Source organism: Lepisosteus platostomus, chromosome 12 (genome assembly GCF_059453375.1).
Source record: "Lepisosteus platostomus isolate fLepPlt1 chromosome 12, fLepPlt1.hap1, whole genome shotgun sequence".
NCBI lineage: Eukaryota > Metazoa > Chordata > Actinopteri > Semionotiformes > Lepisosteidae > Lepisosteus > Lepisosteus platostomus.
The window spans coordinates 34,520,756-34,535,766 of NC_142622.1; the positions used below are offsets into that span (position 1 = coordinate 34,520,756).

Here is a 15,011-nt window from a genome sequence, read left to right on the forward strand (position 1 = left end):
TTTCATGGTTTAAAGTACCATGGTTTGGAGCTGATCAAACTCTGGATTTGTCTTGCTCATTCAAAAATGTTATGAGCTAAAATCAGTAAAGCTTTAACAGAAACAGCTTCAACACCTCTTTTTTTCTGAAACATGCTTTGGGGATGAAAAACGGATCTTTAGTCACATTGTGTTGGACATACCAGGACATGACCTCGTAATACCACAGCAAGAATGTTATATTTTGTGCCTCACCTTTAAAGAGTTCAGCTGCTTATACAGTACTTGATGTAAAGATATAAAAAATATGCTTTTTTTATGTGGAAAAATGTTACGAAAAGTAATTTTTAATCAATGTAACAGAACTGTTACATTTTTTGAGCATTCAAGCAGCTTTCCACTTGAGTACCTGAGGAAGTGTGGAGCGGCCTGACATTTGTAGACGCTGAATTTGTCATCGTCTCCTCCAGACGTGTCTGAGACACCCAGATTGTGAGTCAGCACGGATTAACAAGGACGCAGTGTTCCACCGTATGAGATTTGCCCTGGAGCAGGTGATTGAGATTGTGACAGATGCCAGGCCCAATGGAGAGACTGAGGTCCAGACCATCAGCATCTACACAGGCATCAGGGATTTCAAGGTAGGACTCTTTCAGTGGAGTGGAGGTGGGGGGTACTCTAGCTAATGGATTATTGACAGGAATTAACTACACACAGTGATATAAATATATTTTTTCTTGTTTGCATGGCTTGTCACTGATTTTGAGACACACACCGAAAGTCAGTTGCTTAGGTTGTACTGCCCTTGCTGGAAAGCTGTATATTAGGTCTGGAAGTGTACAAACCAGGTTCATTTTATCTGAATGCACATTCACATTGGTGAAGGTGAAAGGACCCTACAGTTATGAAAGAGATGCAAAACTACGTTATTTAAGCACATAGAGTAAAAAGTGTCCTGATAAGACTTTCCAGAAATGAGGCATAGAGAGTGCAGTCAGTAACAGCTGAGCCAAAGACTTACAGGTTTCTGTGTTCCCCTCAGTGAAGTATTTTTACAACACCCACTTCCCCTTCCTCGGAGGGGAGTGGTAAAAATTGGTGGTGGTGGAGGGGAGTCTCTATTACCTCTAAAGCTCTTTGAGTGGAGTGTCCAGAAAAGCGCTATATAAGTGTTTGCAATTATTATGATTATTATGATTATTATTATTAAACACATGGGAACGAATGAATTATGTCTGTTTTTTATTCTAATTCTGAATAATTTTATTGTTTTTTTTTGTATGAAATTATAATGTTATACAAATCATCCCATGGGTATAAGAAACGTGTAATCTGTTTTTATTTTTATATTCCTGTGTCCTGGTGAGCAATAACACTAATGTATCTTTTTTTTATAGCTCAGGAGAGTAAAACTGTTTTTCTTGTTATGACGATTTGTTCGTCAAGGCAAATTTAATTTTCTTGCGTCTTATTCTTATACTTCAGAGTGTTCACATTTTAAAAAAAATTACTTCATTTAATTATTCATTCATTTGAACATCTGCATTCACTGAAAGTCATGGTTAGCTATGGAATAACCAGCCATGTGTAACAACAGGCAAGGACTCAATTACGAAAGAAATACGTTGGAGTGGCAGCACTAAAGAATAGTAAGCATCAGAACAAACCTATCGCCGGATTTCTGCATATTGTTTTAGAAAGGGTTATCTATTTATGAATGTACAATTAAATTCATGACCATGGTGCTGTATACTCAAGGGAGTGCTAAATCACTATATAAATGAGAGAGTTAATTGGTCACAGGAGATGATTGAACTTGTTGAATGTCACATCTGGTGAAAATATAGAACGAAAAACATGGAAAGGAATTAGTATACCTTGCTTACCAAGAGACGAGTGCCAGTATGTTGGAGGGTAGACTAACTCAAGGCACTGGCTTGTTTTAAACTTGTGAAGACAGTTGGTCAAGGGAAGACCAACTTTCCAAGACCAGATGTCATGATTGTCTGGGCAAGAGTATCTAGTTACTGCAGAACTCCACTTGTCCAAGTGACTGTTGATTGTAATCTGAAAGCATGGAGCCCCAGGCAACTAGGGTATTGTCCTGATCTCAGCGAGGGACAGGGCTGTGCTGTAGTTGGTCGCCTGCAGGCTGCTGTGCTGTCAAATGACCCGAAGGACAGGCAGGTTAGAAGAGAGTGTGATCCAGGAGGTAAAGACTCCATTGAGCAGTCAAGCATTGTAAAGCAAGTATTGAATAGAACGCAGGTCAGATATCCCAATAACCTTAACAACAGTGAATGTCCCTGAAAGGACTACTTCCCTTCCCTCTGTTCCCCTTCAGAACAAAGTAGAGGGCCTGCGGGAGGAACAGTACTCCATGTCACAAGAGAGCCTGTTGGCGATACTGGAGGGTATCCTGGAGCACACAGAGGACTTCACAGATTCAGCCTACACCAGCCATGAACACCGGGAAAGAATCCTTGAGCTGTCTCAGTTGGCCAGGCAGGAGCTGGAGCAGCTCGTCACAGTGTGGATTCAAGCAGTAAGATCTGGAGGCATCCTTATTATTTTTCATTCCGAAGCTCATTACTTGTAGAGGGGGAGACCCCCTTCACTGTAGCTTCCGAAGAGCAGTACGTGGTTCCACTCCACATGAGATCGGGGTGGAAAGTTGAGACATTGAATTAAGGAAGAATTTAACAGGCGGCCAGTTTGCAAAACCTAGAGTGGAATATAGCCGAGACACGAGGGTTAATCCAGTGCCGTTCTTTAAGATTACCGTGCATTAATTCGTAATAAAAAACCTCAGAGAAAGGTACTCCCAAGGCAAAGAAAAGACTTTTACAACAGTTGTGGCTCTTGTAGTATAGGTATCCAAGTTCCATACCTTGAAGGTTTATTGGTTTTCATTCGGCTCAATTAAATGATTTTGTCCAATGACTTAACTGTTTGCTTAACCAAACCAAATTAACAGTGGCCTCTGATTTTAGGTAAATTATGATTGGTAATTTGTTTAGGGGTCATCAGTTGTGTACCTACTGGTGCAAAAAAAAGACATTTCAGGCGTAAGCAGGGGAAATGTAATACTTTATTTTTTAAAAAAGGGAGAGGAAGAAAAGGTCAAAGTGTGCTTCAGTAATAGTTTTTGGATTGCAGTAAGTACTTTTTATGGACATAATTATTATTTGCGACCTTCTGCTTTCCGTTGATTTTGTGATGTCAGTAATTGGTTGGCTTCCTGGGTCTGCTTTGTCTTGGATCTCTGTGCAGTTGATTCCATACAGATTGGTGACTCACACAAATTCATTCTTGGGTGCTGGGTTACCTGCTATTCCTCACGGTTTGACTTTAGCCTCTGAGAGATGTAGTAACCTTTTTGGTATTTTATTTTGCCGAGAAGCAGTTATTCAAGTTTTCGTTTCTGGTGTTAAAAGCCAGACTGCAACTGTTCCTTCTCTCTCTTTTCTTTTCATCACATGTTTCTGATCATATAGATTGTTGCTAGGTTTCTTCACAATGGACTGCACCATGGGGTATTTTTGTAAAAAGAGCTATAAAAATCAAAATCAAATTTCCTGCTCTGTAGTGCTCTACAAAGCCTTTTGTATTTGAGCCATCTGAAGGTTTTTCTCTTTTTAACTGCAGTCTTTTGTCAACATGATGGCTAAATAGTTTGTTATAAGCACATTTTCACAATAAAGAATTTTATGTTCATCTTTAAACACTTCTATACTTCACCTCACACAAACGTCGTTTAGTGAAACCTTGCTTATTGTTAATATAACTATATAACTATATTCAACTAAGTCCTTTTTCCTCTCTGTCTTGTTCCTCTTTTTTCATGAACATTGTCCTTCTGATCGTGGAGTTTTTGTAATTATTTGCATATCTCATAGACATACTGTACATCCTAGTAGGTACTATGTGCCTAATGAACTATATTTCTTATATTCAGTAGTGTACTGAATTAGTCCGTTAGTGATTTCTTGCACATCGTTTTATTTTTATATGAGATTCATGAAGACGATAATGCAGTTTACTCTGCTTCCCAGTGGACATGAATTTTGTACAACTGTGCCTAGATTCCCTTAATATTGCTTAGGCAACACTTTCAAATCATAATTAATAGGGAGGTAGAAAATTATTGCACTCGGTTGTGGGTTTTGTGTCTTTAAAGTAATGCCTGCTCTAGACTTGTAGCTGACGTTAATGATATCACAGAATCCAGTCCTGATTCCTGTTTGCTTTATTTTTCATTTTACGGTTTACTAGTCAGCATTATCAGAAAACAGGATGTTCTCCTCCACCTTTTCATTAAAAGCAGAGCATTCAATTATCTGCAGCTTTTCATGAGATGTTGTTGTATGTTATTTTATAGTTTTGAGCAATCATATTCCAAATATACAAAACAATCCTATTGCTACTCATGTTTCACACCTTGCTGCAGTTGCTCACAGCAGGAAGACACATTCTACACTTGAGCTTGTTTGGTGTCTCTGAAAGACTGTTGTATTTCACAGGTTGTTTTCAAATTCACAAGATAGTGGAGAACTTTATTCTGTTAAAACGCCTGTCTGCATGAGCAGGATGGAGAAGAGTAAATACAGTCTATTCCAATGCCCTTACAGTATACAGTACAGGATCCACACAGAGAACACAGAAGGTAAAAGGAATTACACAGTACATTTACAAAAGAATAACCAAGCACAAAACAAAGTTGTTCATAGAAAGGTGATTGATCTAGCTTGTCTTTCAATCAAGTTTTAAACATGTCCACAGCCACAGGGTCTCTTAGCCTGATCCTAGAGAACCCCAATCGCCCTAAATCATCTGCCTTTTACAGATGAGGATTACTTGTCCAGACCATTATTTTTAAAAATGAGTGTAATAGCAGATTTTAAGTTTACAGTAACAAAACCAGATTTCAAGGACTTGGTGAAGAATTAAATAACAAATTGACAAAAGGCAAAAAAAATACACTTGACTACGAGTATAGCAAACAAGTCCAAAGTATGTTGTAGGACTCATTTTATCTACCATCTCAGTCACATAAGAAGCATTCAAAGCAGTAAAATGACAGAAAACTAAACACTTGGGAAAGGAGGAGTGGGGTAGATGTTATCAGAAGGCGAGGACAGCAGATGATTATTAATGTTATGTATTACACGGTTTAGCCAACAGGGGAAAAGTAGATCTTTTAACTGGTTTGATCTTTTTATTCATGACGGAAAGGAAGAACTGTCAGCCTTAATAGTTTACCTTGTGATCCGGCTGCCTTCCGGAATGCAGTTCAGTTTTTAACTGGGGAAAGAAACAAGGAAAAAAAAAACATTTTAAGAGCTAGACTGATGTCGTGATGTAAAGAGTAACAGAATCCTTAGTATACCGTAAGCGCTGTTGTAATTTCTCCCTGTAGACTGTTTGAATTCACCACATTCAGTCAATGGAAAATGATAGTCTGGTCACAGTAGGACTGACAGCCGAATGGTTCCAAATGTGTCAATAGCTCTGAAAACAGAGGTAGAAACCTATGGGGATGGAAAGCAAGAGGTTAAGATAAGATCACTTTATTAGCCATATACAATTTCTTGCATTATGAATTCGTCTTTTCGCATACCCCAGCTTGCTCTCCATGAGACACAAAGACAGGAAGAGAAGCTTGGGGTCAGAGCGCAGGGTCTGCCATTGTACAGTGCCCCTGGAGCAGCTGGGGTTAAGGGCCTTGCTCAGGGGCCCAACAGATAGGATTCCTCTGCCAGCCGCGGGATTTGAACCAGCAGCCTTCCAGCGACAGACACAGATCCTTAGCCACAGAGCCACCGCTCCGCCCCAGATTGAAATCTGTTTGTATTGAAACACTTTCAAATGATGCCACATTCTGCACAAGAACCATATTTAGACTAGTGTCTACATGATGAATGCCTGCTAAACCACTACAATGAAAAGGGGGCGAGATTTTTCACAACAGCCATATTCAAGAGGAGTAACCACCTCCAAAAGCAATAAAAATATTCAGTAGATGCCAAGTTTCAGTTAGAAAAAAGTCAATAAACTTTTTAAAAAGTGAAAATATTGTAGATGTCTTTATATAGCTCCGTATTAGAGTGTATGTTGATAAATTTGGAAAATATCCAGACCACCTTAGTCAAGGCCACAGCTGTTTGATGATTAGTTAAAACAATTTGATCTGATGACACTAATGTCATAGTTGAAGGTTATATTATACACTAGGCTTTATTATACCCCAGGTGCTGATACAGATAATTGTGCAAAATCACTTGTAGTAACATGATCAAAAACTCAATAATTCTGAGACAAATTAAGAGATTCTACCAGCTCCTGTGCATTTATATATGTTTTTTTCTTTTTTAAAGCAGCAGTCCTTTAAAGCCAAAGAAGCGACAGAGGAAATGGAGCTGTCCATTCTTAAAACCTGTCAGAGTCTGAATGAGCTGAGGAGAGAGGTGAGAGCTACCTTTTATATCTTAAAAAAAGAGTTCACACACTTGATCCCAACTGCTAGAGAGACATTCTTTCAGCTCTGAATACATGAAACCCAATCAGATAGAACCAAGATCATATGTCTGTGGGTAAAGGTTTACTTCACAGATTACAGGTTTTTAGGAAGTCATTTGATTTTGAAGTACTTTTTTGGGTCCTACATGTGTGTGTTTTATGATTTTAGATTCTTATTTTTTAAAAGATGGTGTAGCACCTCTGTTCCTGGTTGTAAATCATCAAGTCATGAAGTCTAAAAAACATGAATTTATCTTGTTAAGCTGCTCTGTTAAATCAGCATCGTCCGGCTGTGTTCCATGAAACTTACAGGATTTCTGGTATTTTCATTTCAAGGGAAATACCACCGTGTAGTATATACAGGTGTAGTATATAAATAAATTATACCCACAAACACATACTGTAAATTGCAAAGCTGCATAAATTCTACTCTGAAACAAAATTGTCTTGAGAGTTAAAAATGAAACTGACCATAATTGAAGGAGGAGGCTGCAGGCAGCAGAAGGAAATGAGATTTTGAGTGGAATGCTGTAGATAAAGTCGGAAAAGATCTCTCGGAATGTGTGGATGTGCCCAAAGGAGTGGAACTTGTGCCGGGTTTCTGCAGCTCAGACCGAGAAGTGTTGAAACTCCAAATAAAACTTCGCGCATTTAACAGCGTCCTTTTTCCTCAGCTTCACAAGGCCGCAGTGGGGCTGGCGGCTGACCTCTTGAAGTACCACGCAGAGCATGTTGTGCTGAAAGCCTTGAAGGTTTCTGGAGGGGAGGGCAACCTGGAGGCCGTGGCTGAATACTCCTGCAAACTGACTGAGCAGAAGGAGCAGCTGGTGGAGGTGAGGCCTCTTTTCCCCAGGGTGCAGTCTTTTATTTATCCTGGGAATTAATTAGGCAACAAGGGCATTTGCACAATTAACATCAACTAGCATTTATTTTCATATGGCGCCTTTAAAATTGGCTCCTCAAAGTGCTTGCAGAACAACAAAAAAGGAGAAAGTAGATGGGGGTTTGGAATACAGTAGGAAAGCTATGGGGCACACAGAACCAGTTAAATAGCAGCACTTCTAAAAAAGAAGGTTTTCATTCTAGATTTGAAGGAGATCAGGGAAGGTGACTCTCTAATATCTTTAGAGAGAGAGTTCCAGAGTTCAGGGGCGTAGCAGGAGAAGGCCTTGTCATCCATAGAGTAAAGACGGGCTAGGAGGACGGACTGGTGGCCAGAATTAGACAAGCAAAGGTTGTGAGATGGGGAGTCGAACGATAGTAATGGGGCGGTCTTGCTTTGACACTGGAGGAAGTGACTACTAGAAACTTGAACAAAGCCATCCCTTCTGCTTTGGTCTCATTGCTGGAGTAATTAAACATGAGTTCATTGAGAAAAAAATTCAGCCTTCCACCTTCTGTCTTGCTTAAGTCATGAGATTTATGCGCTGGCTGCGTGTTTCTCTTTTCTTTATTTGCTCAGACCTGTCGATTACTGCGGCACGTTTCAGGAACGGAACCCCTAGAGATAACCTGCATACATGCAGAAGACACCTTTCAGGTTATAGGCCCACAGGTAAGTTGTAAACAGAGCACCCAGAACGTACAGTACCATACTTACTGTGAAGCAAGGGCTATAATGTGATCAAATGTAAAAACTCAAGCGTGTGATCAGCATTGTAGTGTACAACTTTAATGCTGGCCTTCCAGCCAGCACTGTGGTGGACTGATTCAGCTCTGAGACTGTGTCCCTTTAATTAGGAAGCAGAGCAGAGCACTCGCTGTCCATTCTTGCCTGAGGCTTTAAACACATGGCAGCTAGACTCTTATTGCAAACCTCTTGTGCAAAGTCAATAGAACTTGGGCCTCAATAGGAAATGCATTCTAGCTGCAAAAAGTTACATCATCTCCTATTGTGATTGCTTTTGGCCTGGCTTACAATGACGACCTAGTTTGCTTTTATAGGAATTGCTAGTTGCTGTGTTCAGTTGGATTTTTGCCCTCTTTCCAGTTGAAAGCCCCATTGAAAATCTATATGTCAGCATATACTAGCCCTGCACAGTTTTCACAATTCATTGCTCGAAACTTTAGGGTCTTTAGGGTCTTGATACTTTGAAGTACCCATTACCTTTTGTCATACACAATCTACTCTGTGGATTCAAAGCAAAAATCTAAAAGAAATAAGTAGATAGATGATATGAATGAACAATTGAAAAAGATTGTGTACATATTCAAAACCTCTGCCATGGAAAACATAGAATAAATGTAGGTGTACGACATTATCTTAGTGAGCAACTCCCTAGGTTGAGTGACATTAATTAATAGTAGTGCACATGATTACAAAACAAATACACCTCTACATCTCTGTAAGGCCCCCCCACTAAGATTGTTTATAGACATAGATCAGGAGAAGCATATAAAAACATTTCAAAGACCCTTCATATCTCTTTGAGCTTGGTGACGTAGATCATTTAGAACTGGAAGGAACCCATACTGAACAGCCAGGCAAAGAAGTAACTGGTTAGGAATGGCTCCATGAGGCCAAAGGCGACTTTGAAAGCATTACAGAGTCCAGTGGCTGGTGTAGGAAAAAATGGCCGTTGGTCAACACTATCCCAGTCACTCCACAGGGGGCTTGTATGGAACTAAAAGAAAAACATCTTGAATCACTCAAGATTATTACCTATAAGTCTCAAACTTATAGGTAATACTGGCAACATGGGGCAGAAGATTTTGTGGTGAGACCAGACAAAATTGGCATTTTATGGTCTAAATGCAAAAAATCTCTCACAGATCCAACGTAGCACATCACTCAGTCACCTGAGCTGTCAAACAAGGTAACGGCAACAGTGTTATAGCTTTGTATCTCATCAGTAGGGATTGGATAGCTTGTTAGGATTAAAGGGAAAGTATACGGGCCAACAGTAGAGGAAAAGCTGTTTCAGTCGGTCGAAATTTAAAGCTGAGGGCAAACATTCTGCTTTCAGCAAGTCAGTGATCCAAAGCACAAGGCCAAATATATACTTCAGTGGCCCAGTCAGAGTCAGAATTCTACTGAGAATTTGTGGAAAGACTTGAAAACTGCTGTCAATAAGTGATCCCAAAATTATTTGAGAGAATTTAAGCATATCTGTCATAATGTTTAACATGTTACAGGTGAGCACAAAAATGAAGAATTACAGCTATTAACATTCTGAGCTGTAATTGTAATTTCATTTAACATCATAGTCACTTGGTTGCAAAGTATCCACAGTATCTTGTGGTAATAATTGGACTGAATAGGATTCACAAAGCCAAGGATGGAAAGGAAGGTAAAGAAAAACTTTAAAACCTGTCCAGTAGGACTGTATTTGAAATTCGTTTGTAAAACCTTGTAGTAAAAACTGTTTATTGTGTGTTTTTGCAGAGGTAGGGGATATTTATGTCCTCATAGCTTGAATATAGACACCAACTACCAAAATATATTCTGTATCGCAAATAGTTGAATGCAAATATGCTAACATACAGTATTTCCACAGAGAATCCACAGAATGCCCTGAGGTGCTAGTGTGTGTATTGTAATTTACACTGGGGCCGTAGTACTAGTAGGAAAACTTCTATAGATTCCCTTACCTAAAGCAATCATGAATTTTAATGTTAAATATAATTTTACAAGGACTTCATATTCTATGTTTATAAAAATTACAATATTCAAAATCAGGGGATTCTCAAAAGTCTCTAACATTTTGTGTCCTAACAAAGGCTGAGATCAGCATTGCAGTTGTACTCTATCAGACTCCTAATTAGAATAATTAACTGTTGTTGTTTTTCTTGCTCTTCAGATCATTTCTGCTGCACAAACGCTGGCCCTCCACCCATCCAGCAAAATTGCAAAAGAGAACCTGGATGTATTTTGTGAAGCCTGGGAGTCTCAATTAAACGACATGTCCATCCTTCTGAGAGAAATCAATGATGTGTTTGAAGGACGGAGAGGTACTGCGGGAGTTATTTTAGATCTTGCCCATCAGCTATTTTAATCGTTTCGGACGCTCTTCCTTGAATGCAATAGAAATATCATATTTATCTATTTAAGTCATTACAGGGGTATTTTCATTTCACCAACACAGTGCTACACACAAGAAATGTGTATTCTGTGCCAATGGTTGAATACATCAAGGCATGTATGCAAAATTTACAGATTTTGAATATTGCTTTTATTTTTCTGGCGGAGCTTTGATTGATTGACCATTAAATTCTTAAATTTGACTGTTGCATAAGCACTTAATCGCCCCATTAGTCATAGAACTGACAGGGCAAAGGCTGTAAGGTGATTTAAGCTGTTAAATGTCAAAAATGGATACGAGTAAGAAAACTCAGAAAGAGCTGATATGTCCCAGTTTTCAAGCCCGAAATGCCTTTGTAACATCACTTTATTGGAGGCACTTTTCCTCATTTTCTGGGGTATTCACAGACAACAATTTTTAACCTGGCATGACATTATAGCTAAACACATTCTCTCAGTGACCAGCCTCTGTTTGAGAGACATGCAGACACCAGCTCGCCAAGATCAACGTTTCATGCTTCATTTTTAGGCGCTGCCAAAAATATTATTTTCTTGATAAAAGCATTGCAAAGTTTTTGGCGTTCTAATTTTCTTTTGCTCAGTGTATAAGTATTAGAATATACAATTATGTATAATGTCATTATTATATGCTTTATATATAAAGAGCAGTAAGCTTGATGGCAAAGTAAAAAAAATCACAATGTTTAAGAAAACAATTTGCAGGAATTGTGTAACAAGTAAAGTACTGCTTTTTGTTACTCAAATCTGTACTTCTCATTAAATGAAAAGCTCAGCAGTACCTTCTGTTGCTACTTCACTGAAGTTGACAAACTAGGCTGTAAATGGCTAATGGTAACTAAATTATTCTCTGTGTGTTTTTTTTTTTATCGTGACACAATGTCTCTCATTTTGAAGCCCTGTGGTTTTGCCACATACTGTTATTAATGGTACCCAATCTGTAAGCCTGACAGGCCCTGGCAAAGTCATTGAACTGAGGAAGAATCCATCTAACACTCTCAAGTTTAAGAATGTTTTTGTGCTCCCATGAGATGCTTTCTCATAGTAAAACTCTGAATCATTTGTCTGCTTCTCGAGATGGTAGTAGGGGGTATATTAAAATACCACAGGGTTTCTATACCAGTGCAAAGTTTATGTTCAGTCAGACGGTTTTTACAGCGTTTTTCAGATGCCATAAAACAACTCAATCACATTTGTTGTAGCGTTCTTAAAATTTACATGGCCGTTATAAGACGTCCGAGTTCCTAAATTGTGCTAAATCCTGTTGTTAGGTTGAAATACAACTTTAATCTTTGTTTTATGTCTCATGCCAGGAGACAAGCGAACATACTTATCATTACCCAGACCTGGGGTGAGTAACAGAACATTCCCCTACTCGTTCAGTTTTTTTGCCATCATTGGGCCTTCATTGTATTATTGTTTGTCCCTCCCAATTATTTAATATTAGTTTTATTTTGCTTTTTTATTTGTTTTGCTCCGATCTGTGCTACTCAAGTTTTTGTTTGTTAAATCATTTCCCCCCTATAGAAACACTCAGCGAACCTGAAGACAGTAAAAGCAGTCAAGCTAGACGCTGAGGTAGGTTGACATGACTCGCAAACCTTGTGTTAAAAGACCATGATAAAAACATTCCTTAGCATGGATGATTAATATTGTGAAATTTCCACTTAGGGGGAATCTGTCACCCTAGTCTAAGGGAAAAAAAATTAGATAAAGAAGGGTATCTTGTGATTATAATCTTGAATGCACACAAGTTGCTATTCATAAACTTTCAGCATAGCATAGTATAAAAGGTCTTGTCCAAAGACCTAACTAACTAAAAAATAATACATTTGCCTATAAAAGCTGTGTGTCCTACAGTTGGTGTAAAAAAAAAGTTATAAGGATAGCAAATGGTAAAGAAAGTACATATTAGAAAGACCAAACTGCACCTTAGATGCCATAAATAAACCTACAGACTGTTCTGACCTTTTCTCATTCATTTCTTGGCCCGCTTTGTAAGATTTTAGTTTATTTTCAACTTTTTCCTCCAGGCCATTCTGATGGAAATCGGGAATGTTTTATTTTTTTCTACCTGAACCTGGGCCTGACCATTGCAGTGTTTGAATATACAGTAGCCAGTGCAGTACAGACATGGAAGAATGGCAAGGTCTTTTAACAGTGTTGCTGAGCATAAGATTGTGTCACTGCAGGGCATGTAACCCTTTTAAAATACAGCATGTTAGCATACACTGTACGTGAACACAAACCTCCAATTGCATTTCCTGCTTCCAGTGCAATTAATTAGGCCACACAGCAAGAATGGGTTTAGTCCTATAGAGAATTTAATGGGGAAAAAAGACATTTCTGTCCTTTTTCAGGAGCAGAGCACTATAGCTAAACTTGGCCTTGAATTACGGCTGCTGACCTCTGACGTGGACTCTGAGAGTGACAAATGGGAGGACCAGGAGCACGAGATTGTGCGTCAGGGCCAGAGCATGTCCAGTATGGCTTATTCTATGTATCTCTTCACCAGGTAATGTACAGAACTCAGCCATAATAGTGACTAAATATTACACAGAAAAGACGGTACCTGCAACTGTTGTACATAGCTTCTGTCTTTTAAGGGTTTGATCATCTCGTTAATTTTTAAAAATTGATCAAAGGGTGTTTTTATAAAGTTATTGGACACATATTGTTGGATCAACTATCAGAAGGCTCTCGATGTAGACATTTGTGAAACTCTGCATTGTAAAACTCTCACTATGGATAATACTGAACAGCACAGCAGTACAGTGTGTATGAGCATTGTTTTCTACCCCACTTACATTTTGTGGTGTAGTCTTCTGAAACTAAAGAACTTCTTAGAATCGGGGGGGAAAAATATCCTTAACGTCGTATCATTTTACCTGTCAAGTGACGGCGTCATAAGCCAAATCACAAACAAAATTTCTTTAATTCCATCATTTCGAAAGCATTTATTTTAATGACTTATTAGGCCACATGGTCTATCCCATATCACCCCCATGTTTGTAACAATATGTATGCAATTTAAAAATAAATCCATGTTCAATTTGCTGAATTGAGATTTGATCTTGCCTTTTCTTTACACTGTCATTTTGGAATCTGCTGCACAAAACGTGTCTGAAGTCAGTAACAAAAAGAATTACAAAACGACCAATATATTGGCTAAGATTATCTTTAAAGAGGTCTCCTTTCTTTCAAGGCTTTCTTCAAAATAGGATTATCTATCTAAATAATGAACATATATGGTTTATTAGAAATTTTTATAGTCGGACTGCATTGCAAATATTATTTACTCCTTATTTTGGAAAACAGATGTTTTGATTTAATAGGACATTAGCTAATCACAACTGTTTTCACTTGTAGATGAGTAGACCTTTAATCCACAACAAATATGATTCAAGTCCTTCTGAGTTCTAGGTTTTTTTTTTGTTTTCTCCTGCCTGCAGCAAAATTCAATAATGTAGAAATAACTTCATAAAAATGTTGGTGATGGAAATTCTAAAGTTCCGATGTCTGAAACCTGTCATAGTCATGATATAGTGCTGTACAGTAATTCTGATCTGAGTTTTGGAAAAACCTTTACTTTTCCTTTTTTAAAGTATTACCTAGTGTAAATGTTCCTCTGCTAACAGTAGCTATGAAAACTTGATCCACTTGATTCAGGTTTCTGTGATTTGAATGCCCTGACAGTGTGCACTAGCTCAGTGCTTTATCGGTAATGGTTAAATACTAACATCTTATGGTATCTTGAGAGTTTCTGTCAAGGGCAAGTTTTGGATTTAATCTGGATCAGCCCAGCTCTTCAGCTACTTTAATCAGTTCCTCAAGGATGTGGTTTGCTGTATTGTGGTATCATTGAGTTACATAAAGCATTGATGAACAGGTTAATTTCTTCTTCAAGTTCAAATTCCTCTTGCACTGAGGAGGAAACAAGGCACATATCCACTTTTTGTACACAGTAGTTCCAGAAACTGAAAGTGTAAATTAATGTTTCTAAATATTGGTATTTCAGACTCTTTAGAAGGATGATAGTTTTCAAGCTAAAGTTATTTCAGACACATACCAGTCGGAAACAATCTATGTAATACATTTTACTGTATTCTTTATTGATTTTCAATAACTGCCTAGATGCAGGAGAGATTTGATTAATACAGTTTTTTAATCCTTCTGATTTAGAGGGGAGGGTCTCCTGAAGACAACCCAGGATTTATTCCACCAAGCTGAGGTACATGTGACTTTCACTTCTGAAAATTTAGCCTTCTTGTAGTTTATCAGGATTTTAAATGCACTCTGTCAGGAACATCATTAAAAGTAATGACTTTCAGTATTTTCCTTTCAGAAAGCCCAGCAATCGATATGTTATTAAAAGGCCTAACAGTCATTTGTCTTTCTTAACTGTTAAACTGCATCCTTGATCATGTGTTTGTATGCCTGAGACATCTGCAGATGCCTGATGAGACTTTGCAGC

General features: G+C 38.3%; 1 protein-coding gene across 2 annotated transcripts in view; it reads left to right on the forward strand.

The window, feature by feature from the left end:
* The window catches only part of ctnnal1 (catenin (cadherin-associated protein), alpha-like 1), a 101,052-nt gene that overhangs the window by 79,782 nt on the left and 6,259 nt on the right, over positions 1–15,011 (forward strand). The window contains exons 6-15 of one of the 2 annotated variants that reach the window (XM_088601721.1): positions 450–620; positions 2,324–2,524; positions 6,357–6,446; positions 7,173–7,331; positions 7,961–8,053; positions 10,299–10,449; positions 11,851–11,888; positions 12,065–12,115; positions 12,898–13,052; positions 14,720–14,768. In XM_088601721.1, the coding sequence (XP_088457847.1) occupies positions 450–620; positions 2,324–2,524; positions 6,357–6,446; positions 7,173–7,331; positions 7,961–8,053; positions 10,299–10,449; positions 11,851–11,888; positions 12,065–12,115; positions 12,898–13,052; positions 14,720–14,768 (1,158 nt within the window). The remainder of the gene's footprint in view (positions 1–449; positions 621–2,323; positions 2,525–6,356; positions 6,447–7,172; positions 7,332–7,960; positions 8,054–10,298; positions 10,450–11,850; positions 11,889–12,064; positions 12,116–12,897; positions 13,053–14,719; positions 14,769–15,011) is intronic. The other variant, XM_088601722.1, reaches the window with a different exon arrangement.